Source organism: Phascolarctos cinereus, unplaced genomic scaffold (genome assembly GCF_003287225.1).
Source record: "Phascolarctos cinereus isolate Bilbo 61053 unplaced genomic scaffold, phaCin_HiC Scaffold_726;HRSCAF=1367, whole genome shotgun sequence".
NCBI classification, from domain to species: Eukaryota; Metazoa; Chordata; class Mammalia; order Diprotodontia; family Phascolarctidae; genus Phascolarctos; species Phascolarctos cinereus.
The window spans coordinates 174,084,367-174,111,106 of record NW_027556098.1 but is presented as its reverse complement, the minus strand read 5'-3'; the positions used below and the strand labels follow the sequence as shown (position 1 = coordinate 174,111,106).

At 45.0% G+C, this 26,740-nt stretch overlaps 1 protein-coding gene across 1 annotated transcript; it reads right to left on the bottom strand.

Annotated features, from left to right (window-relative positions):
- Positions 1-163: 163 nt before the first annotated feature.
- On the bottom strand, positions 164-2,705 carry UPK2 (uroplakin 2). Its single transcript, XM_020984803.2, is given in 6 exon segments — positions 164-881; positions 1,093-1,163; positions 1,469-1,607; positions 1,784-1,805; positions 1,808-1,917; positions 2,553-2,705. Coding segments are annotated over 6 exon segments (537 nt in total). The 5' UTR covers positions 2,611-2,705; the 3' UTR covers positions 164-744.
- Positions 2,706-26,740: the final 24,035 nt, after the last annotated feature.

Here is a 26,740-nt window from a genome sequence, read left to right as displayed (position 1 = left end):
AATTGAGGTTGGTGGGAAGGCAGGGCCTTGAACATGATAGGCAGCCCGGGAGCTTGTGTTATTGTTGTTGTTAACCTCATCTTGGCCCACTGGGTGAGAAGAGCTCTGCTGATTCTAGTGTTTTGCGTTTAAATAAGAGGGAGCAGAAAAAGGAGACTCCGGAGACCGAGGCAACATCCACACTTTATTACAGGAAGTCAGCTGAGAAGGAAGGTGGACTGGTGGCACTGATCTGGGAAGGGAGTGCCTGGGGGAGAGGGGGTAGGGAGGGGCTGCAGAGAAGGGAGGCTAAGAAGCCTGGGAGCAGTAGGGTCTAGGGAGGACTAGAAGGCTGGCATTGGATAGGACTAGACTTCATTTCTTTTACAATTCTAAGATTCTATTGGAAGATTGGGGTAGATAGGGGAAGGATCTGGGGATGGGGGTTGGGGATTTAGTAGATTGTAAACTCCTTAGAGTTTATCTAAACTTTCCATCTCCTCCACCCTTTAGTTCCGGGCTTGGTTTGCTTTTGACCTTAGTGAATGAGAGACCAGTTGAAAGGAGGAGAGTGGGGGAGGGGGAGAGAGATCCTGGGAGAAAAGTCGATGTGAGGGGATGAGGTTGAAGCAGAGCCAAGTGCAAGGGAAATGAGGAAGGGTTGGGAGGGAGGACTGAAGCCCTGGGAGTAGAATCCCAAGTCCCCCAGGAAGTGAGTGCTGCCCCATCCCAATCTCCAGGGAGCACCAGTCTCACTCAGAGCTTTCATTTTCGAGCACCGAGGGCCAGAGCAACAATGAAGCCGACCACCAGCAGGAACATGGCAACGGACAGCAGTACTGTGATGACTATCATGCCCCCAGTTCTTGCCATTCCCACCTTCAAGGTCTCCACTTTTCTGCCTGTCAAGGTCAAATGAGATAATGTGTATAAACTGTTGCAAACCTGAACTCAATAAATATTCCTTTGTGGGATGATGAGAGATTTAGAGGCTGAAGTGGAGGGGGTTGGGTGAGGATTTCCCCTGCTTGAAGCTCTCTGTCCAGGCCCAAGACCTGTGAGGTGAGTCTGGGGCTGAACACCTGGGAGTTCGGTTTGGGAGAGGTTACTCACGAGGTAATGTAGTCATCCGGACTCTGTTACTGTATTCTACAGCATTTCCTTTCTCCACAGAGTAGGAGACACTTGGGAGGGAAAGGGGAATTTGAGGAGGAAGGAACTCAGTAAGCAGCAGAGGTATTGGAGGAGGGGGATATAGGTCCATGCTGTTCCTCCTATACTTCTCTCTCCTCAAAGATCCCCTCTCTGATCCACGACCAGTCTCTGGACTCTCCTCCCATCATAACCTTTCCAAACGTGCCCTCCTCCCTCCACAGCATGCACCTTCCCCAAGAGGTATCCATCCTGCCCACTTCCTACAGAAATACACTACTCCTCTTTCCACCCCTCACTTTCCCCTACTGGTGCCCCTCCCAGATAGGGTACCTACAAGTAGCTGGTGCCAGGTACCAGGTTGGTGACTTGGTAGGCACTGAGTTGGGTGACGGTGAAGCGGCCACTGCTGTATACCACGCTCACCAGGTCCCTTCGCCCTCGGCAGGAGGTTACTGTGAAGTTATGTGTTATTCCTGGGCAGGAGGAAGGGATAAGAGGGGTGGAATCAAGTTGTGTGGTGGGGTGGGGGTAAGATACTCCTGGGGAAAGGATTGGAACAAAGGAAGGGAAGGGGGTACCCAGGATAAGGATGACAAGGAAAGGCTCTGGAGGTTAGGATGAGATATTCAGGGGAAGGAGGGACCCAAACCTTTGGTTTCATTAACTCTTCTCTGACGGTCAGAGAGGCTTTGCCCCCTGTGAGGTGGCAAGGGGGTAAGGCAACTAGAAGGCTCTCTGCCAGGGCTGGGGACAGTAGGCCAGAGAGGCTGGAGATGTTGAAATCTGTAGGAAGGCAGAGGAGGGAAGGCTTGATGGAGAAACTGAGACCTTAGGAATAACCCCAACAAAAGACCAAACTACATTACACAGTCCAGGCCTTGTACTCCAAACCTCCCTTGACTACCCTTCAAAGGAACCAAGGGTCTGGCTTCCACCCTTGACACTAGCATCCTTTCACAGAACTGTGATGGACAGAGAGAGCCCTTGGAGACAGAGAGAGTCCAGTCAATGCCCAGCTGACCACCAGGTGGCAGACTTGGGCCACTTTGCCAGGGTAGACAGACTGAGAAGGCACAGCAGGTATTGGGATTTAACCCTAGGGATACAGAACATGACGTCTAGAACTGAATTTTGGACCTGCCAGCTCTAGAGCCTCCCTGTTCCTCCCATCCTCCCCTTCTAGTTTGAAAAGGACTCTGAGGGTGCCCACTATCATTGGACAAGTACCTCAATGCCCAGCACCCTCATATTCTCTCTACTTCCTATCCTCCCCACCAATGCCAGCACAACTTCAGAGCATCTCTGGAAACAAGGTACCTCCAGCCCCACCCTACATGAGATGAAGAGCCATCTCGCCCCAGCCAGGTACCCCGATTCCCACCCCCTCCAACCCAAATTGGGGCAAGGTGAACGAGGACCTGCAGCCCCGAGATACAGCAGCACCAGTAGAAGCAGGGTGGGCATCAGAAATGACATGATGAAGGGGCTGGGATCTGGCAGTCTATGAAGGTTTGTCCCCGAGGCATGTGCTGCCCAGGCCTTGGGGTGGCTGATTTTGTAGTGATGGGAGGGGCCAGAGGGGGAATCTTGCCTAACCTGCCCTCTCTGCCCCAAGAGCCTGCAGGGGCCCCGAACTGGTTTTTCTGGAAGAGGAACAGGCCCTGGGGTCCTGGAAGGAGGGTGGGTGGGACTCCCTACGCTCCTGGCAATGATTTACAAAGTCTCAGGGTTGGAATGGACCTCAAAGTTCATGTAATCCAACCTTTCTCTGGTTACCTGGCCTCCAGGGTCATGAAGACCTCTCTCTGGGGATGTCCACTGCCCTTTTCCACTACCTCTTGTGGGCTCAACTGTGGGGTAGATGACTGCTAAGCAGCTAGGTGGTATAGTGGATTTAGAGCCAGGAAGAACTGAGTTTGATTGAATCCTGACCCATTTACTTACCAGAATGTATGACCCTGGTTAAGTCACTTTACCTTACTCAGCCTCAGTTTCTTCATCTGTAAAAGGATAATAACAATTCATAGGGATTTGAATATTAAAGGAGACAGTGTATGTAAAGTACTTTGCAATCCTTGAAGTTCTACATAAATGCTAGCTATTACTATTATTCAAGCTGGTAGTGAGGATGGATTAATTGATTCCTGAAGGGTACAACCATGTTTTTTTCCCTCCCCCCTTAGGGGGAGTCTGACTTCCCCCTAAGCCCAGTCTCACATGTGTGGGGACTGTAGAAGTTCCTGCCTATGAAATCAGGCACTTCTATGTGTCTCCTCAGGACCTGGCATATTCATGCGGATTTGGGTCCCTGGGGCTGTGGGTGTTTTTATGTGCCCAGGACACCAGGCATGTTGGGGCAAGCTCCAGTGTTCTCAGGTGCCTCAGTACTGTTAAACTCAGGGAGATAGGGACAGGGTTCCCTGGGGACCCCTGAGATGAGCAAAAAGAATCTGGGCTGGGGCACAGTAGGCAGAAAAGCGAGACAAAGAAACTAGAGGAGAAGCCATGTGTGCCCAGCTGAAGCGGCACATCCAGGTCTGTGCCATCCCCTGGAATGGAGCTTTCTCTGAGAGGCAGACTGACTCTGACTCTGGGTGCTTTATTCGCTCTTTCTTCCATGGCTCCCCCCATACCCCCCTCCTTCCCACCACCCCTTAAGGATGCAAGGAGAAGGTGGCTAGGTTGGGCTGTTCAAACTGCCTATGGCTTCTGAGCTGAAAGGAAAGGGAAGGAAGAGGGGCCAGGAAGGCAGAGTGACTCTAGGCTCAGGGTGTGGTGAAGCTGCCCTCTGGAGCAGCCTGAGAGATGGAAGGAAAGCCTGTTCTGTACATTCAGTTATTTTTAAAAGTTGATTTGCATATGGAAGGGAGAAAGACCCCATAGGAGGGGGAAGCCATTCTGTCCCACCTTCACCTCCATTCTTTGCTCAGTTTCAGGACTGAGGCGAAGGAGCATTGGTTTAAAACTTGGCTCAGGAAGCCCCTCCTGGAGACCTTAACTGTGAGAGATGCCACAGGAGATCCCCAGACAGAGATCCCATCCACATGTACCCTCCTTTCAACAGAGGGGTGGGGGATGACCCATTCCCCTTCATTACCTACCCCTCACCCCAGCTTCTCCACTCACGGACTCCCTGGAATCTTTCCACAGTAATGCTACTCTCGGTCAAGATGGTGTCTGTCCAGTGACAATGTAACAGTAGGACAAGTCTCTGGGTTAGGGGGAGGGGAAAAGGAAACAGAAAAATGGAACTAGCAGATAAAGTAGAAAGAAGTCTCAGACTCAGAGATCGAATGAGAGCTTAGAGCTTGGTATTCTTTAGAATGCAGAACTTTGTAGTAAGAAAGAATTAGGTTCAAACCTGCTTTCTGACACTTCCTCTGACCCCCACGGTGACAATTTTTCTGAGTGCCAGTTCACCATGTATAAAATGGGGGTCGAAATAATGGTAGTGCCCACTTTACTGGGTTGTTATGGAGCTCAGAGGGGATAATGGAAAGTGCTTTGAAAGCTTTAAAGTAAGCCCGGGTGCTTGGGTTGTTGGCCCCAGCTTTACTCTCTGCCCTCTCTGGCTTGGATTTCTGTGTTAGAGAGTGGGGATCTATCGTCTCTTACCGGGTTTGGGGGAGGGAGGCTCCCTAGGTGCCCAGGTGCACACATCGAGATGCAGCAGTCTCTAGGTATGGCAGCCAAGTCAGACGCCACTGGTTCCTTTGACTCTGGCAGTAGAGATAGGGACGCTTTCAGCAAAACTCTAAATTGTTTTTGTAGCCTTTTACCTGCTTGTGTGCTCTTTGGTACCATTTCAGGCCTTCCTCCCCTCCCCCAAAGGAACTAGTAGGGTCATACACATGTTATATAGCGTTTGAGAGGCAGTATAGTGTGGTATAAAAAAAGACCTGGATTTATTTTGTTTATTTTTTTCAGTGGGATGAAGGAGAGAGGGAGAGAAAATACTTTTTTGTTCATTGAAATAAAATTTAAGAAATTGTTTGAAACACTTCAGTTTGGAGCCAGAGGGCTTGTATTTGAAGCCTGGCTCTCTTACTTTACCTGTGTGACCTAGAGCAAAGTTCCTCCACCTCTCAAGGCCTTTTTTTTTTTCCTTCATCTGTAAAATGGGGTGGGCAGAGAAAGAGTTGGACTGAATGACCTCTTAGGTCCCTTCCAGCTCCTAATCACCGAGTTGGTGAGGAGGGAAAGGACAGGGTTCAGCCTTGCTCGGGTAGCAGTTTGCTTCTTTTTTTTTTTTGCTTTCGTTTGGGGGAGGGGGGTGAAGCAATTGGGGTTAAGTGACTTGCCCAAGGTCACACAGCTAGTAAGTGTTAAGTGTCTGCGGCTGGGTTTGAACTCAGGTCCTCCTGACTCCAAGGCCAGAGCTCTATTCACTGCACCACCTCGCTACCCCTACCCAGGGAGCAGTTGAACAGGGATACTTGAACCATCCTTTTGTCTTGAGAATCAAGGTCCATTATGTAAGGTAGGGGAGTGTAGGAATGGTTGTATTGCCCACAGAACTGAAAGAGGGGCATGGTAAGGCATTAAGTCCATCCTGTGAAGTTGAGGTCTAGGGTTCTGTAGTGGCAATGAGAGGAGGCTTAAGGGGCTGGACGTAGATGAGAAGGCTGGATTGTTATGAATCCCTCCCCTTACCTTTTCTTTAAATGTTCTGAACCTCTCCTTTTCCTCTAGGTCCCATTTTGAATATATGCATACCCTCATGTAGTTGGTGAAGTAGGTAGAGCCCTGAGCTTGGAATCAGGAAGACCCAAGTTCAAACCCAGCCTCAGATACTTAGTAGCTACGTGATGCTAGGCAAGTCACTTAACTGATATTTGCCTCAGTTCCCCTGTCTGTAAAATGGGGATAATAATAGCACCTGTCTTGAAGGCTTGTTGTGAGAATTAAATAACACAATATTTGTAAAGTGCTTGATGCTGAGTAGGCACTTAAAAACGCTTATTTCTAAAAAAAAAAGCTTATTTCTCTCTCTCCCTCCTTTCCTCCTTTCTTTCTCCCTACCTCCTTTCTTCCCTCCCTCCCTTTCTTCCTCCTCCCTCCCTTCCTTTCTCTCTCTCTTCCTCCTTTCCTCCTTCCTTCTTCCCTTCTTCCCTCCCTCCCTCCCTCCTTCCCTTCCTCCTTCCTTATTATGGTATCCTGTACATGAGACATACCCAAGACCTCAATTACCTGCCAGTCTGGCAAAACCTGGGGCCAGAGTGACTGTCAACTCAGGGTTCTTATGTACTGAGAAAGGGGAGAAGGACCCTGGGAGCTCAATGTGACCCCCACAGTGACAATTGCTATCTACGGTGAGTTCAGTATGCCCTACCCCCACACAAGGGGATCCTGAAACAGCGACTAGTTGCTGTCTGGTGACCCTGAGATGCAGTAGAAACCCATAATAACCAATGCACAGAGTGGCTATTATTTACTTCTTGAACCATGCATTCAGTCTCCCTCTTAGAAGCCATGCCTAAAATGTACTCCTAGTCTTAAGTGACATAAAATATGTGAAGCGCCTAGGAAGCCTTAAAGTACCATATACATGCTACCTGTTCTACTATCTCTGTCTCTTAGGAGCCTTATCAACTTCTTTCTCAGGTACAGCTAGCTCCCCCTCTGATACCTTCCCTGATGGTGCTTTCTTCATCCTCAAATTACCTTGTACTGTATTTATCTCTATTCATATTGCATCTCCCTATATACAATGTACAAGTCATATAAGTTTGTTTCTTTTTTCCCCTTAATTTCCCCTGCCTAGCATAGTTGGTGGTGTTTAACATTTTTTTTTAAAATTTTTGACTAGGCAATGGGGTTAAGTGACTTGCCCAGGGTCACATAGCTAGTAAGTGTCAAGTGTCTGAAGACAGATTTGAACTCAGGTCCTACTGACTCCAGGGCTGGTGCTTTATCCACTGGGTCAGCTAGCAGCTCTTTGGTGTTTCGCATTTTAACCAATGACTTAGATAAAGAAGTAGATGATGTACTTATTAAGTTTATAGAGAACTCAAAGCTGGGAAAAATCACTACTATGTTCAATGATAGAGTCAGAATCTAAAAAGATGTGGACAGGCTGGAACCTGGAACCAAATCTAAAGAGATGGAATTTAATAAGGATAACTATAAAGTCTTATACTTGGGCTCAAAAAATCAGCTTCAGTAGTACAAGATGGAGAAACATGATTAAATAGCAATTTGCCTGAGAATTAACGTTATCTGGCCATTATATAGATAGCACTTTAAGGTTTGTAAAGCACTTTTATATAGATGATCTCATTTGTTTCTTACAACAGATATGGTTATATACATTTTATAGATGGAAAAACTGAGGCTCAGAGATGTTAAGTGATTCATCCATGGTCATACAACCATTAAATAAAGTGGGATTTGGACCTAGGCCTTCTTGAATCCAAGTCCATCATTCTAGCCCATTGTATTTTGATCCTTTTGGGGGTTTTGGTAGTCTGTAAACTGAATATGAATATGATACAGAAGCTTAATTCAATATTTTTCCCCTTTTAAAAATATTTATTTTTTACAAGTATTTATGATTTCTCTCCTATTGCCCTCTTCAACTGAACAATTTTTAAAAAGAAAGGAAAAAAAAACCTTCATAAATATGCAGAGTCCAGAAAACCCATTTTCCACATTGGCCATGTCTAAAAATGTATATCTCATTCTGTACTTTTTAAGACTATCAGCTCTCTGGCAGGCAATGGGTAGTGAGCTTCATCTCCATCCTCTGGCCTCGTGACTTAGCATTGGATTTAACAGAACCCCGAAGTTGTTTTTCTTTATAATGTTGTTGTATAAACTGTTCTCCTTGTTCTGCTCACTTCGCTATGCATCAGTTCATAAAGTTCTTTCCAGTTTCCTCTGCAACTGCCCATTTTGTCATTTCTTATAACACAATAGCATCCTATTAATTTATATACCATAATTTGTTTAGTCATTCCCTAGTAGGTGGATCCTCCTATGGTTTCCAGTTTGGGGCTATCACAAAAAGAGCTACTGTAAATACATAGGATATGTATTTTTTTACTGTTTGTTTTATCTCTTTCAGGGTATAGGCCTAGACAGCTAAGTTGAAGGGTATCCACAGTGAATTTTCAGGGTATGGTTCCAACCTGCTTTCCAGAATGGCAATACTAATTTACAGCTCCACCAGCAGTGCATTATTAGTGTGGCTATTTAATCACAGCTCCTCTAACATCTGTCCTTTTCATCCTTTGTCATCTCTGACGACCTGATTGGTATGAGGTAGAAACTTCAGAGTTGCTTTAATTTGTATTTCTTTATTTGTGATTTGAAGCATTTTTTTTCCATATGTTGTTGATAGCCTGATTTCTTCCTTTGAAAGCTGCCTATTCACATGCTTTAACCATTTATCTATTGGGGAATGGCTTTTAATCTAATTCAGTGATAAGAAGCATAGTATCAAGAGCTAGGGAGGTGTTAGCATTTTTCTATGCTCTGCTCTGGTGAGACCACCTAGGGAGTATTCTGTTTAGTTCTGGATGCCTCATTTTGGAAAGGACATATATAAACTGGGGAGCATTCAGGAAAAGGGCAACCAGAATGAGGAAGGGCCTTGAAATCCATATAAGACTCTTTGAAGGAAATAGGGATGTTAAATCCAGATAAGAGAAGACTTGGGGAGTGGTGGGGTGGGGGTGGGGGAAGATATGTTATCTGTCTCCAGGTATTGGGACTATCACATAGAAGACAGGGCTAGATTTTTGTTTGACCCTAGAGGGCAGAATTAAGACAGATGTAAGCCTGATATCAGGAACAATTTCCTAATCATCAGAGCTGCCCAAAACTGAGGTGGGCCACTTCTGGACACAGTAGGTCCTCCCATACTAGAGGGTCTTGGAGCAGAGGTTTGATAGCAATTTGAAGTTGCTGGATAGGAGATTCTTAGTCAGGTATGAATTGAACTAGATTGCCTCTGAGGTCCCATCCTACAGTGCCTTGCACACAGTGGATGTTTAATAAATGCTAATGAATTGAATATCTCCTAGAGGCATTTCTATTGTAAAAGAGTACCTTGGGGAAAGGTCATTGTATAACTCAAAGATATAAATGTTGGTATTTCAGTTATATGTGAGGGAATTTTGGAGTAAGGCTGTCCCTGCTGGGAAGCTGGTGAGGGGATGGAGTTACTCACCCTCAGCTTAGCCACAAGCTACTAGAAGCAGATACTGTGGGGGTGGGAGGAGAGATCTTACAATAACACAGATTTCTATAATGCTTTGCAAGCAGCTTTCCCCACAACAATTTTGTGAAGGAGGTAGGGTAAGCATCCCGTTTTGCAGATGAGAAAACTGAGGCTCAGAAAGGTTGTTTGATTAGATCACCCCTATTTTACAGGTAGGGATACCATTGCTCACAGAATTCATGTGACTAACCTAAGGTGGAATAACTAGTCAGATGTCAGATTGGAGAGTGTTTTAGGACTGAGACCCAAATGCAGTTCTCCTGATCGCAAATCCAGTGGTGTCTTTTCCCCTACATCATTCTCCTTAACTGAAATGTGGCAGTGGGTTGATAGGTTGAGTGCTTCTCATCCTGCATCTGATCTGAGGAAACTCAGAGCCTGGGGCTGAGATGTGTGGGTGGGCTGCAGATTGACTCAGGTCTTCTAAAAGGAAAAGAGGGTCCTGTTCCTTTAAGCATCCCACCCCTCATCCTCCCCACTCCTAGCTACCCCTAGTCCTCTCTGGGTTTCTGGAGAAGCAGAGACTTGGAGCCGTCTTCTCCCTGCCCTGCCGGGCTGCTCACTCGCTGCTCTAGAGGCTGTGCTTTGCGATCTCCATGGAAACCATTAGTTGCTAAGCAACTGGAGCATCATCTGTGCTGAGCTCTCGCATCTAATTATCCCATCACAGTGGCTGAGAGGGGTTTGGGGAGCCAGAAGGAGTTGGGTGGGGGTGAGGCCAAGCAGAGGAGCAAGAGGATAACTCTCTTAATGGAACTGATTCATTGACAAGACTGAAGTCATTTAAAGACATAGAGCCTGCTCCTCTGGGGGATTCCCTGGGGTGCTTGAAATAGGACTGCATTCCTGGGGTCCCTGTCTAAGCTCCAGCCTCTATTTAGGATTTTCCTAAAATCCATCTCTGCTCTCTCTTCCCCCTCACACCCCACTACCCCCAACCTCATCTTCTCCCTGCTTGTACTATTCTGCCAAGACTAACAGGTGAGCTATCAGACCTCTCTGGTATTCTGTCCCTCAGTTTTCTATTTTGGATTATAAGCTTTTAAGATTGGAGAGTTGGAAGGATCCTCAGAGATCAACTAGTCCAGCCCCTTCTTTTTACAGATAAGAGAACTGAGGCCCAGAGATTCAAAGTGACTTGCCCACTATCACAAAGGGAGCAGTTACCCCTGGCCAGCTACTGCAGGGAGAGAGCAAGAGCTAATTTATAGCTGATAAATTAATTGTGTGTCTGCTTGTCTTGAGGGGGAGGTGGCAGTGTCAGCTCTTGATGGGTACCATTGCCCTCCTACTGGTAGATGTTATCTTTGTGTTTCCCCCAGAGTTTAGCACAATGCTTTGCCCATAAGGAAAATCCTTCACATTTACCTTAGTGGTTTAAGGCTTGCAAATTCTTTGAGGTAAGTAGGAAGTATTATTATCCTCATTTTACAGAGGGGGAAACTGAGTCTTAGAGACTCATGGTTCTCACCTATGTAGGAAGTGTCAGGGCCATTAGGATTCATTATTCCAGTCAGCCTCTGTGACAGGGTTCTGTGCATCAAAAGGCCTCAATAAATGCTTTTTTAATAGCAGCAGATCACACTTAGTGATTTGAGATTTATATAGTGCTTTTCACAATAATAATAATAATAACACATATATAACATGTTAAGGTTTGCAAAGCATTTCAGATATATTATTTCATTTCATCCTCACAATGAGCCTGGGAAGGAGAAACTATTATTAAAGATGAGAAATTTTAAAGATGAGAAATCTACGGATGAGAAAGGTTAAATGACTTTTCCAAGGTATCATAGTCAGCTTCTGTGGCAGGCTTCAAATTCATGTCTTGCTGACTTGTTCAACCCTCAGTATATCCATAGAGCCACCTTGCCATGACAACCATGTTTAGACAACTAGGGAAATATTATTTACTATCAACATTTTACAGGTGAGGAAACTGAGTCTCGGATAGTATATGTGACTTGCCTATGATCACACAGCTACTAAAAATTTCTACCAGAATTTAAAACAGGGCTCCTGACTTGAAATCCACTATAGCAATGAATTGATAGGGATCCTGTTTACTTTGGGTAAATTATTCAGTTTCCTGAATCTTTGTTTCTCCCTTTATAAAATGTTGAAGATTGTAGATTTCATGAAAAATGTGAAAGTGTTTTTGGACATACTACTATCAGAATATAAGGGCTTATTGTCACTACTACATTATAATGAGAAGAAGAAGGAAAGGAAGAGAAGCTTATTTCTCTCTAGTTTTGTAATCTGCAAAATGAGGGGTTAGACTAAGTGGTCTCTGAGGATACATGAGCTTATGATCCAGGGACGAAAATAATGGACAACTTGCCAGTGTCAGACTTAAAATCTTGTAACATTGATCTAGGACACAGTGCTGGTCAGTCTACAGCGACTGAAGTTGCGTGACTAAGGGAGGCACCTGTAGAGATTTCCTCCTCTGGGGACCAGTAGAGGCCATGTGATCACCTGATACCCCATGACTCAGTTTCCCTTGCTTTCTGATAGGAGGGACCCAAGTTTAAAGTTCCTTCCAATCTAAAGGCTCCCGGATACCCTCTTCCCAAGCACCACTAGGCTCCTCCCCTTGTATTTGGGGTGTGGTGGGGTGGGGTGGGGACCACAGGTTCCCATAGGAAAATTGTGAGGCCTATTCTTGGAAGCATAAGAATCAGACTGAGATGTATAATTAATGACAACAATACTCACTTGCATGTGTTGACGTTCTCATATTTCATTTTAGAAGCAGCTAGGTGGTGCAGTAGATAGGCCTGGAGCCTGGACTTGAATTCAAACGTAGCTTCAGACACTTCCTGGTGGTGTGACCATGGAGAAGCCCTTTAATCTCTGTTTACCTCAGTTTTCTCAACTGTAAAATGGGGATAACAGAACCTGCCTTGCAGGGCTGTTGTGAGGGTTGAATAATATATTTGTAAAGCTCTTTGCACATGCCTGGCAGGTAGTAGGTGCTATATAAACACTTATCACTTTCCCTCTTCCTCCTTAACCTCACAGTAATCTCTGGTGAAGCAGTAGATAAGGGAATTGTTATCCCAATTTTCCAGATATGGAAACTAAGGCTCTTTGAATCATAGAGTTGGAAGAGACCTTAGAGGTCATCTAATCAAACCTCACTTTTCAGATGAGGAAATTGAGTTCTGAACTAAAAGACCCATTGAAAAAGGGGCAAAACATTCAGGCACTCAGAAGAAATGACGAGCAGGATGCTTTCAGAAAAACCTGGAAAGACTTACATGAACTGATGCAAAGTGAAGTGAGCAGAACCAGGAGAACACTGCACACAGTGACAGCAATGTTTTATGATGATCCACTGTGAAATGACTTAGCTATTCTCAGCAATACAAAGATCTAAGACAATTCTGAAGGACCTATGATGAAAAATGCTATCTACCTCCTTAGAAAGAAGTGATAGAGTCTGAATGCAGACTGAAGCATACTGGGTTGTTTTTGTTTTTGTTTTTTTTACTTTCTTTTCACAACATGACTAATATAGAAATATATTTTGCGTGACTTCATATGTATAACCTTTATCAAATTGCTTGACTTCTCAATGAGGATGGAGGGGAGGAAGGGTAGAAGAGAATTTGGAAGTCAAATTGTAAAAAAAAAAAAGATTAAAAATTGTTTTTACAAGTTAAAAAATGTTTTGTTCATTTAAAAAAAAAAGGAACATTCAGGCACTCGTCAAGCAAAGGCCTCCATGAAATATTTTTACCTCTTTTTTTGCCTAGCCCTGGTTCAGAGAGGCTCAGAGGTCTCATGGGAAGAGACTGGGGTTAACTCCCTCTGTCCTGCCCTGTTCTGGGGAGAAAGGACTCAAATCAACACCCCTGACTTTGACTCCCAAAGAGGCCTGTGTTTGGAGTCAAGAGGTCCTCATCTCAAATCCACCCTCAGCCACTTCTCGTTCAGTCATTTTAGTTGCGTCCGACTCTTTGTGATTCCATTTGGGGTTTCCTCGGCAAAGACACTGGAGTGGTTCGCCATTTCCCTCTCCAGCTCATTTTACAGATGAGAAAAGTGAGGCAGACAGGGTTAAGTGACTTGAGAATCAGGGGTGCAAGGGGAGAGGCAAGATACTGGAGCCTGGGCAGCATAGGTCAGGAATGTGAAATACAAACAGTCCTGATCCGTTTGGATAATTTGGGACTGAGTGCCCCTAGCTACATGCCTCAGTTCAAGGCTTCAGTTTTTTCTCCCATTTCATAAAGACTTCACATGGAACTCCTGTGGGAGCAGGGAGACACCTAGATGATAATAGACCATGGGCAGAGGGACTTCTGAGGCTACCTAATCCAACTTCTTCATTTTACCTGTAAGGTCCATAGAGGATAAGTGAATTATCCAAGGTCACCCAATAAGGGGGTATGTAAAGAACTGAGACTTGAACCCATGTCCCTATGTTAAATTAAACTCAGCACCCTCTGTACTAAACCATGATGCTTCCTTTAGGATTTTTATGTGGACTGAGGTTCTGGGCTGGGAGAAGGAAGAGGAGGAGGGGAGAGACAAAGAGCAGAGGTATACACCTGGGGAAGAAGATTGTGTAGGAATGAGCTAATGTAGGGACAGGATTGAGGGAGACAGAGATAATGGGGTTGCATGTCTGAGGGCACAGAGCCAAGGGAGAAGGATCTTGGGGCTTGTGGAGGAGAGCCCACTAAAAGTGTTGGATATGTTTGGAAGCGGACGATTGGGTTCTTCCTATGTGCTCCCCACTCCCAGCTACTGTTCCTCATTCCATCCGAGGCCAGCAGAGGTAGGGCAGGCCCCCCCTCTTCCCTAGAGTCCTTCTTGACCTCCCTCCCCATCGTTAGTGCCTTGCTAGCTTCTCTGTAGGAGGGGAGGGGAGGAACCCAATGGGGATGAAGGGGGCGGGGTGTTCTAAGAAGTCCGGTCGGGCACGTAGGAGAAGGTGTGAATCAGAGGCGGCAGGAGTAGTGAGCTGACTGCTAATGAGCCTGCTGTCCATGCCTGCAAAGGAGAAAGCCCATCCTTCCTTTACCCATGTCTCTGTCCCTATCCCCATCCCAAGAGGTTTGGGAAAGAATTGGTGTGGTTGTACAGACCTGCCCTCCACCCCCAAGCCAAATATGGGTGAACTAAACCCAGGCATCCCTCCCTAATACTGCTCAGTGAACCACAGAGGTGCAGTCCCAAGTCATCTCTGGGGTAGCTTGCCACCCCTTTCATAATGTATGAGCTCCAAATCCAGTCTATTGGGAACAGGAGTTCCCTGTGGGGGATGTGGAGTTTGAAGCAGGTTTCCTTGGCTCTACTTGGCTGCCCCTGCCTATGCCCCCAACTCTGACTGCCTGTCTCCCTTGAGCCTTGTTTGATATGCACATTAGACATCAGTGCCCTTTGCAAATCTGCTATTTGTACAGAGGATTGAGGCAGGAGGGAGGAAGGAAGGGAAGAGAGAAGACAAGAGATACGAAGACACTTCCCCTTTTGTCTCCTCCCTTCCACCGCCCTCCTCTTTTTCTTCGGGTCCCTATGGTCTCAAGGACCAGTACCCTAATGCCAAATACCAACCTCCAAATCCAGCCTGGGGAGGCCAGCTTCTTAGACCCAGCACAGGTAATAACCATCTGTAGGCATATACACAGTCTCTAGTGCCTGATACTTGTGTCCTATCTCCAGTCTGTGGTGACAGGAAGTTTCTCCTTAGGGTCTCTCCAAGCTCAGGGACTCAGAGACCTCAGAGCAAAATGCATAGCCAGGAGCTGGACTGAGAGTGCAAAGGCGTGGAGGCAATCCCAAGGAGGGGAAGAGACTGGAACTAACTCCACCTATCCTGTCCTGTTCTATCCTGTCCTAGGTAGAAAAGACTAGCACCGGCAGCCCTTGGCTCTGACCCTAAATGACCCTTAACTGACTTATGGGCACAGAAACTCCCCACCCAGCCTGCCTCTTGGAAATCTCTAGAAGCAGGAGAACTCGTTTTTGGTGTGGGCTTTGGGGAGAAGCCGAATGACAGCCAAGGGGCCTCTCTTCCCTTGCCTGGTTTAAGGTACCAATAAGTGGTATCCAGGTAAGGCTGGGAAAATGAAGCAACATTTATAGAGGGATGAGGAGTTGGGGATGAGGATGTCTTTAATTCTTGAAAATTCTCCCTTGAGAAAGGGCTTAGGTAGTAGAGCACAAGGAAAAGGAGCCTGGGAATGGGAAGAATAGCAGGTAGGGCTCTTGCCCCAACCCAAAGCCCTGGAAGTGGCTTATTTGGAAACCTGAGCTGTCTGTGCTGCTTGTCCAGCTTCCTCCTGGTGGTGCTGGGGGAGGAATGGGAAAGAGCAGCTGAGCAGCGGCCTGGTGGCCCAGACTGCTGGGAGTATGTCGACCCTGGCAGGTTTGGGAAAAGTAGATGAGAGCCTGGGGTTGTGCCAGGGAGACTGAGAGTAAGGCTGCCTCTAGGTCTGCTCAGCAGAAGTGCTCTATGAAACACCCCCTTCACCCCCCCCCATAATCCGATTTATACTCCTACTCCCTCCTCTGGACCCATCACCATGGCAACAGTTTTCTCAGCTGCACTTCATCAGTTTCCTAGAGAAATTTCTTCTTCCTTCTTCCCCCTCCTCTCTCTCTCCCTCCCCCTTTCCCTCTCCCTGTCCCTCCCTCCCTCTGTCTCTGTTTCTCTCTCTCTCTTTCTCTCTCTCTCTTTCTCCCTCTCCCTTTTCCCTCTCCCTGTCCCTCCCTTCCTCTGTCTCTCTGTTTCTCTCTCTTTCTCCCTCTCCTTTTCCCTCTCCCTGTCCCTCCCTCCCTCTGTCTCTCTGTTTCTCTCTCTCTCTTTCTCCCTCTCCCTTTTCCCTCTCCCTGTCCCTCCCTCCCTCTGTCTCTCTGTTTCTCTCTCTTTCTCCCTCTCCTTTTCCCTCTCCCTGTCCCTCCCTCCCTCTGTCTCTCTGTTTCTCTCTCTCTCCCTCTCCTTTTCCCTCTCCCTCTCCCTCCCTCCCTCTGTCTCTCTGTTTCTCTCTGTGTGTTTCTCTCGCTCTCTCCCTCTCTTGACCTTTCATGCTCTCTCTCTTTTGCTCTTTCTTGTTCTTTCTTCCCTTCCCCCTTTTAAATATCTCCTTCTGTCTCTATTTCAGTTGATTTTTCCATAGCTCCTTTCCTGTCACTCCTCCTCTTCCCCACTTTTCTCCACAGGAGGCCGTAGAGCAATGGCTGCCCCTGGAGATGGGATTGCAGTGGGGGTGGGAGAACCTGGGCCTTGGGACCAGCTGGACACTGGCCTTGCAGATGGAGGCCCCCAGGAGCTGTCAGTTTGTCTCAGTTTTCTGCTTCTCTATGCCTTGTTGGCTTCCTCCCTGCTCCTAGTGCAGAGCAGTCCCCAGATGCCCTTTGGGAGGGCCCAACCCCATGGCTTTTACTGTGCTCTCCCAGCCAGCTCAGAGCTAGGGAATCTGGGCAAGCCCAAAAAAGGGTTTGTGTTTCTGGTTGGTCCTGAGAGAGAAATACAGAGTCCTGATGAAACAGGGACTGAGTACAGCTGTGGTCTCTAAACTTTGAACAAGGATGCTGGGATGTGGAAATGAAAGGATAAAGGGCCCCTCTGACCAACACAGCTCTGAATCAGTAGAAGGATGCCAACCTTGGGAGAAGAGAGATAAACTAGTACCCTCTCTCTCCCTAAAGTCAGAATCAGTTAATGAAGATTAAGTGAGCTACCAGAGAGGATCGAAATCTGTTTCTTTCCATGGCTCCTCATCTTCCTCCCATACATGACTGTGGGTGTTTCCAAAGATTGTCCTAGTCCCTTTTCTTTAGCTATACTGTATCCCTCTGTCATCTTCAATTATCATCATTTTGAGGATGAGTCTCATAGCTTTAATTCCAGCCCTAACCTCTCCCCCATCTTTTTTTTTTTAAAGGCAATTGGGGTTAAGTGACTTGCCCAGGGTCACACAACTGGTAAGTGTCTGAGGTCAAATTTGAACTCAGGTTCTCCTGACTTTAGGGCTGGTACTCTATCCCCTGGACCACCTAGCTTCCCCTCAGTGCTAACCTCTCTCGATCCTCTAATCTTGTGTTTCAATTCAATTCAACAAACATTAATCGCCTGTTGTTAACAGCACTGTGCTAGGCACTGGATGAGATACAAAATTTCAGTGTGTCTCTACCCCCAAGGATCTTGTTTCTATCTGGCTATTATATATTTCCTTTTGGATATCCCACCCTTGCCTCAAGCTTGTCTTCTATTTAAACTTTTTTTTAAAAATGACTTTTATTACTACCTTTTGTTTTTATATCACATTCATTACTGAGTACTTGCTTCTCTGACCTGCTCAGTGAACCATCTCTTGTAACTAAGATTAATAAAGAAAAAATAATCAGTTCAGCAAAATCAACCAACTGATCAGCCTGTGACATGTCTACCCAAGCCTTCTCTCCTTTGTAAAGAAGGATAAAAGTGCATTTTCTCAACTCTTTTCAGGAAACAAATCAAGTTTGTCTTTTAAAACCGAGTTCGAAGGCCTAGGTGGCACAGTGGATAGAGCACTGGTCCTGAAGTGAGGACTACCTGAGCTCAAACCCAGGCTCAGACACATAATATTTCCTAGCTGTGTGACTCTGGGCGAGTCACTTAACCCCAATTACCTCACCAAAAAAAACCCCAATAAAAACACCCCAAACAAATTCATCATTCTCCCTCCCAACTCCCAACCAAACCAGGTCCCTTTCCTAGCTTCATTGGATTGATCAATGACAACACCTTTCTAGCCTCCTAACCTTAAAACCTTGGTGTCATCTTTGATACCTCACTGTCTACCATCCTCTATATAGGATTACTCATTGAGTTTTAGGGGTTCATCCTTTGAAATGTCTCTCATCTCTATCCCTTCCTCTCCATACCCATTGTCACCAGCCCGGTCCAAGTCTTCGTCACTGCAAACATGGATTATTTCAGCAGCCTTTTGGGAAGTCTCCTTACTTCCCATCTCTCCTCTAAGCCATCCTCCACACAGATTAAGTCTATTTTCATCATGACACACAAAAACTTTGAATGGATCCCTTTTTTCCTAACCGACTCTGTTTGGCTACCAAGGTCTTCCTTGATCTGGTTCTGCCTTACTGGCCCAGTCATTTTTTTCTACTCATTAGTATGTGCTCTTTGCTTTAGGCAGGCCAGGCTTCTAGTTTCCCTAAGATGTTGTGCCATCCCCTTTCCTGCCTGAATAGCCTTCTTATAATACAGGCAGTGTGGCTTAGTGGGTAGAATATTGGGCTAGAAGTCAGGAAGACTGGGGTTCGCAATTCACCCCCAAGTATTATACAAATGTGAGTTGTTATTTTGAATAAATCTTTATTGAATTAAATTGCTCATATTTCCTTCACCATGCTTTCCCATTACCCCTCTGCCTATCAAAATTGCACCCATCCTTTGAGTCCTACCTTCTCAATAAAACCTCCTCTGACCACTGGCTACCCCAACCTTCATTGATAGTCACTCAGTAGGTACTCTTAAGTACCCGTCACGTGCCAGGCACTGTGCTAAGTGCTGGGGAGACAAAGAGTGTCCAAAAAACAAACAAACAACCAGTCCCTGCTCTTAAGGAACTCATGCTCTGTTAATAGGGGAGAAAACATGCAAACAGCTATGTACAAACTATACCATTGTTGCAGTCAGATAGGACTATGTATGACTCTGATTGGGGTTTTCTTGGCAAAGATACTGGAGTGGTTGGCCACTTCCTTTTCCAGATGAAGAAACTGAGGCAAACAGGGTTCAGTGACTTAGCTGGGGTCACACAGCTAGTAAGAGCCTGAGGCCAGATTTGAACTCAGGAAGATGAGTCTTCCTGTCCGTTAGGCCTGGCATCTATCCACTGAGCCACCTAGCTGCCCAACGACAAATAGGAGAAAAACACGACCATTAAGGTGGTTCAAGAAAGACTTCTGGAAGGTAGGATTTTAGTTGCGACTTGAAGGAAGCCAGAGAAGCCAGAAGGTAGAGAGAATGATAAAATTCCAGGCATGGAAACAGCCAGAGAAATTGCTCAGAGAGTCTAGAGATGAAGTGACTTGTTCAAGGAGCAGCAAAGAGACCAGTGTCTCCGGATTGCAGAGGACACAACGGGGCTTGTAAAGGAGTAAGGTGTAAGAAGACTGGAAAGGTGGATAGATCCAAGTTATAAAGGACTTTGAGTGTCAAACAGAGAATTTTATATTTCTAATATATGAGAATGTCAGAAGAGCTGGAAGGGTCCTTATAGATCATTTGAGTCCTACTTTTTCCTTTTTTTTTTTTTGGTGAGGCAATTGGAGTTAAATGATTTGCCCAGAGCCACACAGCTAGTGTTATGTGTCTGAGGCTGGATTTGAACTCAAGTCCTCCTGACTCCAGAGCTGGTGGCCTTTTCCTTTTTTTGACATCTACATGACTTCAATCACTCCTTTGAGATTTGAAAAGATTTCACAGAGGGGAGTGATCTCTGTCATGCGGAGCATAAGGTTTTGTATCAATTTCATTACTTGCTATGGCTTTTAAAGGTCATCAGGGGCAGCTAGGTAGCTTAGTGGATAGAGCACTGGCTCTGGAGTCAGGGGAACCTGAGTTCAAATCCAGCCTCAGACACTTACTAGATGTGTGACCCTGGGCAAATCACTTAAACCCAATTGCCTAAAAAAATAAAAATAAGAAAGAAAGGCCATCACCTAGCAGTCAACATTCTAGTGCTAAATGTATCTGAATTCAGATAGTCTGGTCACCAGGAATAGTTAGACCCCTAATCCTGTGCAAGGCCCATACTGGAAGCCTGTTCGACTTAGTAAAGTCTGCTAGAATTTAAGGTCCCCTGGCATAGCCTTCCAGAGTCTGGGTCACTTCCCCAGCACAAGGAGGCATCAAAAAGAAAACTTCAGGGTAGAAGTACTTAGGTTTACTCAGTTTTATTCATTAGTGTGTGTGTGTGTGTGTGTGTGTGTGTGTACACACGAGCTTATTGTTTTACTTGGATTATTAGCTTGAAGGCAGGGATGAGTCATATTTGGATTTTGAAGAGCATTGATCACAAGTCCTTGCACATAGTAGGTCCAGCTTTAAAAATGTCTGTTAAATTGAACCAAAAAGAGTTTGTAAAGCAAGCTATAAGCAGGGATTATCTCTTTTATTCTGATTCTATCTTATTTTCCATTGCCTTTTTTTTCTTTTAGGCAATTGGGGTTAAGTGACTTGCCCAGGGTCACACAGCTAGTAAGTGTCAAGTGCTTAGTCTGAGGCCAGATTTGAACTCAGGTCCTCCTGACTTCAGGGCTGGTGCTCTATCCCACTGGGCCACCTAGCTGCCCCCTCCTTTGCCTTTCAACTTTCTCCTTGTAAACCAGAGCCTTTGGAGGTAGGTAATATATCTTTAGCTGAGTAAATGTCTTCATCCCATGGAGATTTCATAGATGTATAGTCTGTTGGAATTGGAAAGGATATTAGAGATCCTCATTTTATAGAGAAAATGGAGGCCTGGAGAGATTGAATACCTTGCTTAGGGTCATGAAGTTAGTCCATGCATGTTCCTCTGCTCAGGGTGCCTCCCACAACTTAAAAAATATTAGTTGAAGTGGGCAATGCATGAGAATATTGTGTCTGATCCTTAAATATCTCCTGATGAAGTTCTTTATTGGACAAGGCCAGTGTTTGGACTTCCATGTCAGTCTTTTCGGGTTTCCTTCAGCTTTTGTGTCCCAGGTTTGGAGGGGTTTCTTGAGCTCCATGTGGCAGCTACACCTACAGCCTGGGGGATGGTGGAATAGAAAGAATCAGGTTGGTCATTGAGAAGGTGAATGTTGGGCATGGATTTAAAGAATAGGAAGAACATGACCCAAAATAGAAGCCCTAAGGTGACTTCAAGATAGGGAGTGGCCTCTCTAAGGATTCCAGCCCTGAGTTTCATAATCTTATCAGCTCTTGGGGAAAACCTATCTAGGAGGCCTTTGCCTATGTCCCTAGGACTTTCTCCTTTACTAATTTCAAATCCAAACTCCAAACAAAGTCAACAAGCCTGCATTTTCTTGGAACTTTCAACTGTTTGGGTTCAGAGATCTGCTGCACCCGATCCTTAATTACTTCTCCCTCTCTCTTCCCCCACTTCCTTTCTCCTTCTGATGCCTCTGTACCTGGCTGTCTGATTCTGGCACTGTCTGCCTCTTCTTCTCCGGCATCTCCATGTGCTCTAGAACACACGAGAATGTTTTCTAGGATTTACTTATGAGAGAAAAGAGAATATGCAAATTTAGAAATAATACATTGGTGAAAGGTAATTAGAAGTGAGAATAAAAGAATTGTAACCAGTCCCAGACTAGGTGTTACTTAATTTTTAAGTTGTACTACCTACTTACAATTCTCTAGGTTTAGCCTGGCCCATCATTCCTCTCTCTACCCTGGAACTGCTGCTCCCTTCTGGCCATCAGACAAGCAAGGTCCCAGAACATCTCCAAGCCCATTTTGTGAGATTAGCCCACCTGAGGGAGTGGACTAACTCATTCCACATTCCCTAGCCCACTCTCAACCAATCAGAAGGCCTCTCTGCTGCGTGGAGTTTCATCCATATTGCTAAAGAAATATTTAGCTAACTATGTCTCTTTCTCCCCTACATCTACTCAAGAGAAAATAAGGAAAAGCAAATGGTACAGACATGGAACTATCACCTCAAAAATCAGACTAATTTAGTCAGACATATGAATTACCCCCAAAGTTCACAAATATAACCTCTTTCCTCCTAGTCTGTGGGCAAGAGGTAGAAGAGGTAGAAGAGAGCAAAATGTGAGATAGGAAGAAGTTTGACCACTCTGGAGTGTGGCATCTGAATTGGGGAACTATGGGAGGTGAAGACAGCTCCATCTTGGGGGAGGACAAGAAAAGGAAGTAAATGAGGACATATGTTAGCACTTCAAGTATCTATGTGAGGTTAATCTGGGTAGGCCTCCAGGAAGAGGATGCTCCGCTGTGGATCATATATGTGTAACTCAGGTCTCAGAACTGGAACATTTGCATAAGTCTTTCCCAATTGGTGGAGAGAATGATGATGTAACCCTGGGTGAGCCTGTGAGGGGTAGAGTCATCTGGAGTGCTTTGGAGAAGAGACATTGTTCCTTCGTACTTGGAGAGATGGCACATGTGCTTGCAGACTTTCTTCAGGGAGGCACCAACTAGAGAGAGAGAACAGACTTTGGAAGGCAGAAATGTAGGGGAAAGCCAGCTTCTCAACATGTCTCTGATTTCCAGCTTGTCTCCCTAGAGATTGAAGGGAATTTCACCTGGACTAAGAAGGAGGCCTTTTTCTTGGTTGATCTGAGATAATTTATGCCTAATAGAAGAACTCTCTTACTCTGTGTATTATCTGGCATATTCTAGTCTATAGAACTTCTCTGATTTCTGTTTGCTATCTGCTTGGATAAATTAGTTTATTTATTTTCTATTTACTATTTGTGATGGTCTTTTGTGTAACTAGCATTTGATGGGAAGAGGTAAAGTCTATAGATATAAGCTAAGGGTACCCTTTCTTCTTTAAGGAATGTGGCTTGGACCTAAGGGGAAAAAAAAATCATTTCCCTAGACCACGGTGGGGTGGGGTGGGGTGGGGTAGGGATGGATTCAGTCAAAGGGCCATACTTGAGGACCTATGTGACCTTGAGACTGCAGGCTCCCCACCCTTGCCCTAGACTAACAGTATTTAGGGGGGCAAATAGATATATAGTTATCCTTTCCACATTATGGGGGTTAGGGGTGGGGTACCTCAGGCATCTGAAAAATCTGCATAAAAATGTTTTGACCCTCCCTTTGTGCCAGAGAGGAAGTCTGAATTATCATGGTATTAAAAGATAAAATATGTTGATATTATACAATACTATACATATATTTTATGCATTTCTGAGTTTCTAACTTTTCTGTGTCATTTGCTGGGCTTCATGTATCTGTGGTTTCTGCAAAACTCCCCTCAAATTCCTATTTAATTCCTTGTGCTGACCCATAATATATCGAAAGTACAATGGGGAAAGTTGCAATGTGGAAGGGATAACTGTAATTCTAGTCTGATACTCCTCTCAATCAGGGGGAAACAATATGGCCAGTCTTGAGGCCTCTTCTATTTTTTTCCAGGCAGGTATCAAAACCTCACTTGGAGAGAGGGAGGCAAGATTCCAGATATTCATGCATCCCCACAAGATTTAGAGGGCTTATGTGAAAGGTAGGGATGTATTAGTGGGTAGTGATAGAGCTAGAAGGAGAAGGAGAAGGAGGAGGAGGAAAAGGAGGAGGAAGAAGAGGAAGAGGAAAAGGAGAAAAAGAAGAAGAAATCAACCGAACATTAAAATATTTGGAATTATACAAATAAAGTGACTAAACTTTGCAAAACCTTCGACCCAGAGGTTCTGCTGCTAGGTATATACCCCAAGGAGATTAAGCAAAAAAGATTCCATAGACACCAAAATATCTATAGCAGCACTTTTTGTGGTAGCAGAGAATTGAAAACAAAATAGGTGCTCATCCATTGGGAAACGGCTAAACAAATTGTGACATACAAATGTGATGGGATATGATTGCGTTGTCAGAAATGATGAACTTGAGGAATTCAGAAAAGCATGGGAATGCTTTCATGAACTGATACAAGGTGAAATAAGCAGAGGTAGGAAAACTATATATACAATGATTGCAACAATATAAATGGAAAGAAAAGCAACCACAAAACAATTGAAATAGAATATTTGAAATAATAAAAAACAAGCTTAGCTCCAAAGAAGAGATATGAGAAAATACTTCCCCCACCCCCCACACACAGAGGTGGAGGTTAATGAGTAGACAACATTAGGTATAACATCATATTTTATTAGTTAATTGGTTTTTCTGATTGTTTTTCTTTTCTCTCGCTTAAAAAAAATTCTTTGTTATAAGAGATAACTTTCTGGGAAGGGGAGGACTAATGGGGGAAATGCAGGTAATATAAAAACAAAATATATTTAATTAAAAAAATTAAACATTAAAAAGCTAGAAGTAACAAGTTCAGGAAGGTATACAAACTGGGCAATTTTAGTTATCCATTAAATTTAACATATACTTAAAAAAAAAGTACATATAACAAATGTTCCTGGTTTCATATACAGTCTTTTCTTTTTTTGGTAATTCTTTTATACTAAAATGTTCATGTTTGTTGATGATTGTTAAGGTCATAATAAAAGAAAATAGAAGGGAATCTCCTTCCATCATGGAAATCAGCCACTGTCTGTAGTTGATGCAGTAGTCTTAGAGAGTTGTCATTTGCTGTGTAAGTGACTTGCCCAGGGGCACATAGCCAGGATGTGACAGTGGTAGGCCTTTTGTCCCTGTCAGTTCTTCCTGACTCCAAAGCCAGCTCTGTATCCTCTTTACCAGGCTGCCTCTCTGTGCAACTATCATTTGAAATGATTAAAAATGATTAAGATTGGAGGGGCAGCTAGGTGGTTTAGTGGATAGAGCATTAGCCCTGAAGTCAGGAAGACCTGAGTTCAAATCTGACCTCAGACATTTACTAGCTGTGTGACCCTGGGCAAGTCACAAACCTGATTGCCTCCAAAAAAAATAATAATTATGAGATTTGAGAGGAAACTGAGGCTCAGAATAGAAAAGAGAGGCTCAGGAGGGTCATGCTACAGTAGAAAGGGCCCTGGATTTGGAGTCAAAGTTTCTGGTCACAAATCCTGGCTCTGCAACTTACTACCTATATGACCTCAGACAAGTGTCTGTACATCTCTGTACCTCTGTTTCTTCATCTGGATAATGAGGAGGTTGGACAAGATGATTTACAGTTCTAAAACTAGGATTTGCCTCATACATGGAGCAGGGAGGCATAGAAAGGGTGCCTTTCTATTCATAGCAGAGAACTGGCTATTGTAGAAATTTAAATTATTTCTATTATGGAAAACACAGGTCACACAACTAGTAAGCAGCAAAGCCAAGACTTGAAATCAGGTACTTTCTGTCTATCTGTAAGTTGTTGAACTTTCCACTTTTTCTTCAGTTGTTTCAATCATGTCCAACTCCTTGGGACCCCATTTGGGGTTTTCTTGGCAAAGATACTGGAGTGGTTTGCCATTTCCTTCTCCAGCTCATCTTACAGATGAGGAAACTGAGGCAAACAGGGTGAAGTGATTTGTCCTGGGTCACCCAACTGGTAAGCATCTGAAGGTCAGATTTGAACTCAGGAAGATGAGTCTTCCTGACTTTAGGCCTGCCTCTCTATCTATTTTGCCGTCTTTCCACTAGACTCATGTAAAGGAAGGCAGATGTGGCCATCCATGTCATGGGCAGAAGAAAAAAACATTGCTCAAAATAACTGAGACACCACCATGAAGTATGGGAGGAAAGTGTAGGGAGGAAGTACAAGGCAATTAATTTCAGCGGATTGAATAGAAGGGGGAAAGCTAGACAGATAAAGCCACCATTTTGGACAACCACTGGAATAGAACCTCTGAAAGTCATTGTTAGGGTTGTTGTGAGGAAATCACTTTGTAAACCTCTTCCGCTTCTGGGAGCCAAAATGGCAGAGTGAAAAGGTAGTCGCTCTCACTCTCCCCTATCAACCTCTGAAAACCCAGAAAATATCACCCCAGGAAAAAAACCCTGGAACACTTGAACTAGAAGAAAGATGAGGAGTAGCAGTGCAGCAGCCCAGCAAACGGGTCTCCCAGTGCCTCAGCAAAAATAAGGGAGACAGAACTACAAGGGGGTCCAGGCGGATAAGTACCCTGCGGCATTCATCTGAAAGGAGGTGAAGAAAACAACCTAAAGTCTTCCTAAAGCCCTGGCCTTGCTGGTTCCAACCCAACACCAGGTGAACTGTCGGAGCCTTGCAGCCTCCAGTTGTGAAGAAATCCTGAAGCCCAGGTGGTAGAACAAGCAAACGCCAACACCTGGACCTCTGAGTGCCTGAGTGGGGGGGGGGACGGGACGGTGGAAACCAGCTCAGAAAACCACCAGGTGCCTTGGCACTCTACCACAAAGGAATCTCCCGGTGCATTAGCAGAAAGGAGGGAGACAACACTGCAGGGGGCCCCAGGCAGGTAAACATCCTGCAGCAGCCATCTAAAAGAAGTGGAAGAAAGCTAAAGGAAAGGAAAAGCAGGCAATCTAGAATTGCCTGAAAGTTCCAGCCTTGCTGATTCCAGCCCAACACAAGGTAAGCTGCCAGAAACCTACAGCCTCCAATTGCCAGCATAAGAGGCCCCAGCACACAAAGCCAGTGACCAAGACCTAGGCTCCCAACACAAGAAGCTTGCGTCAGTACCCTCTGTTCCCCAGCAGGACAGCTCAGTCTCTTTAAAGGCCAGGGAATAAAGAAACACCATGAGTAAAAAGAAACGTACCATAGATTCATATTATGA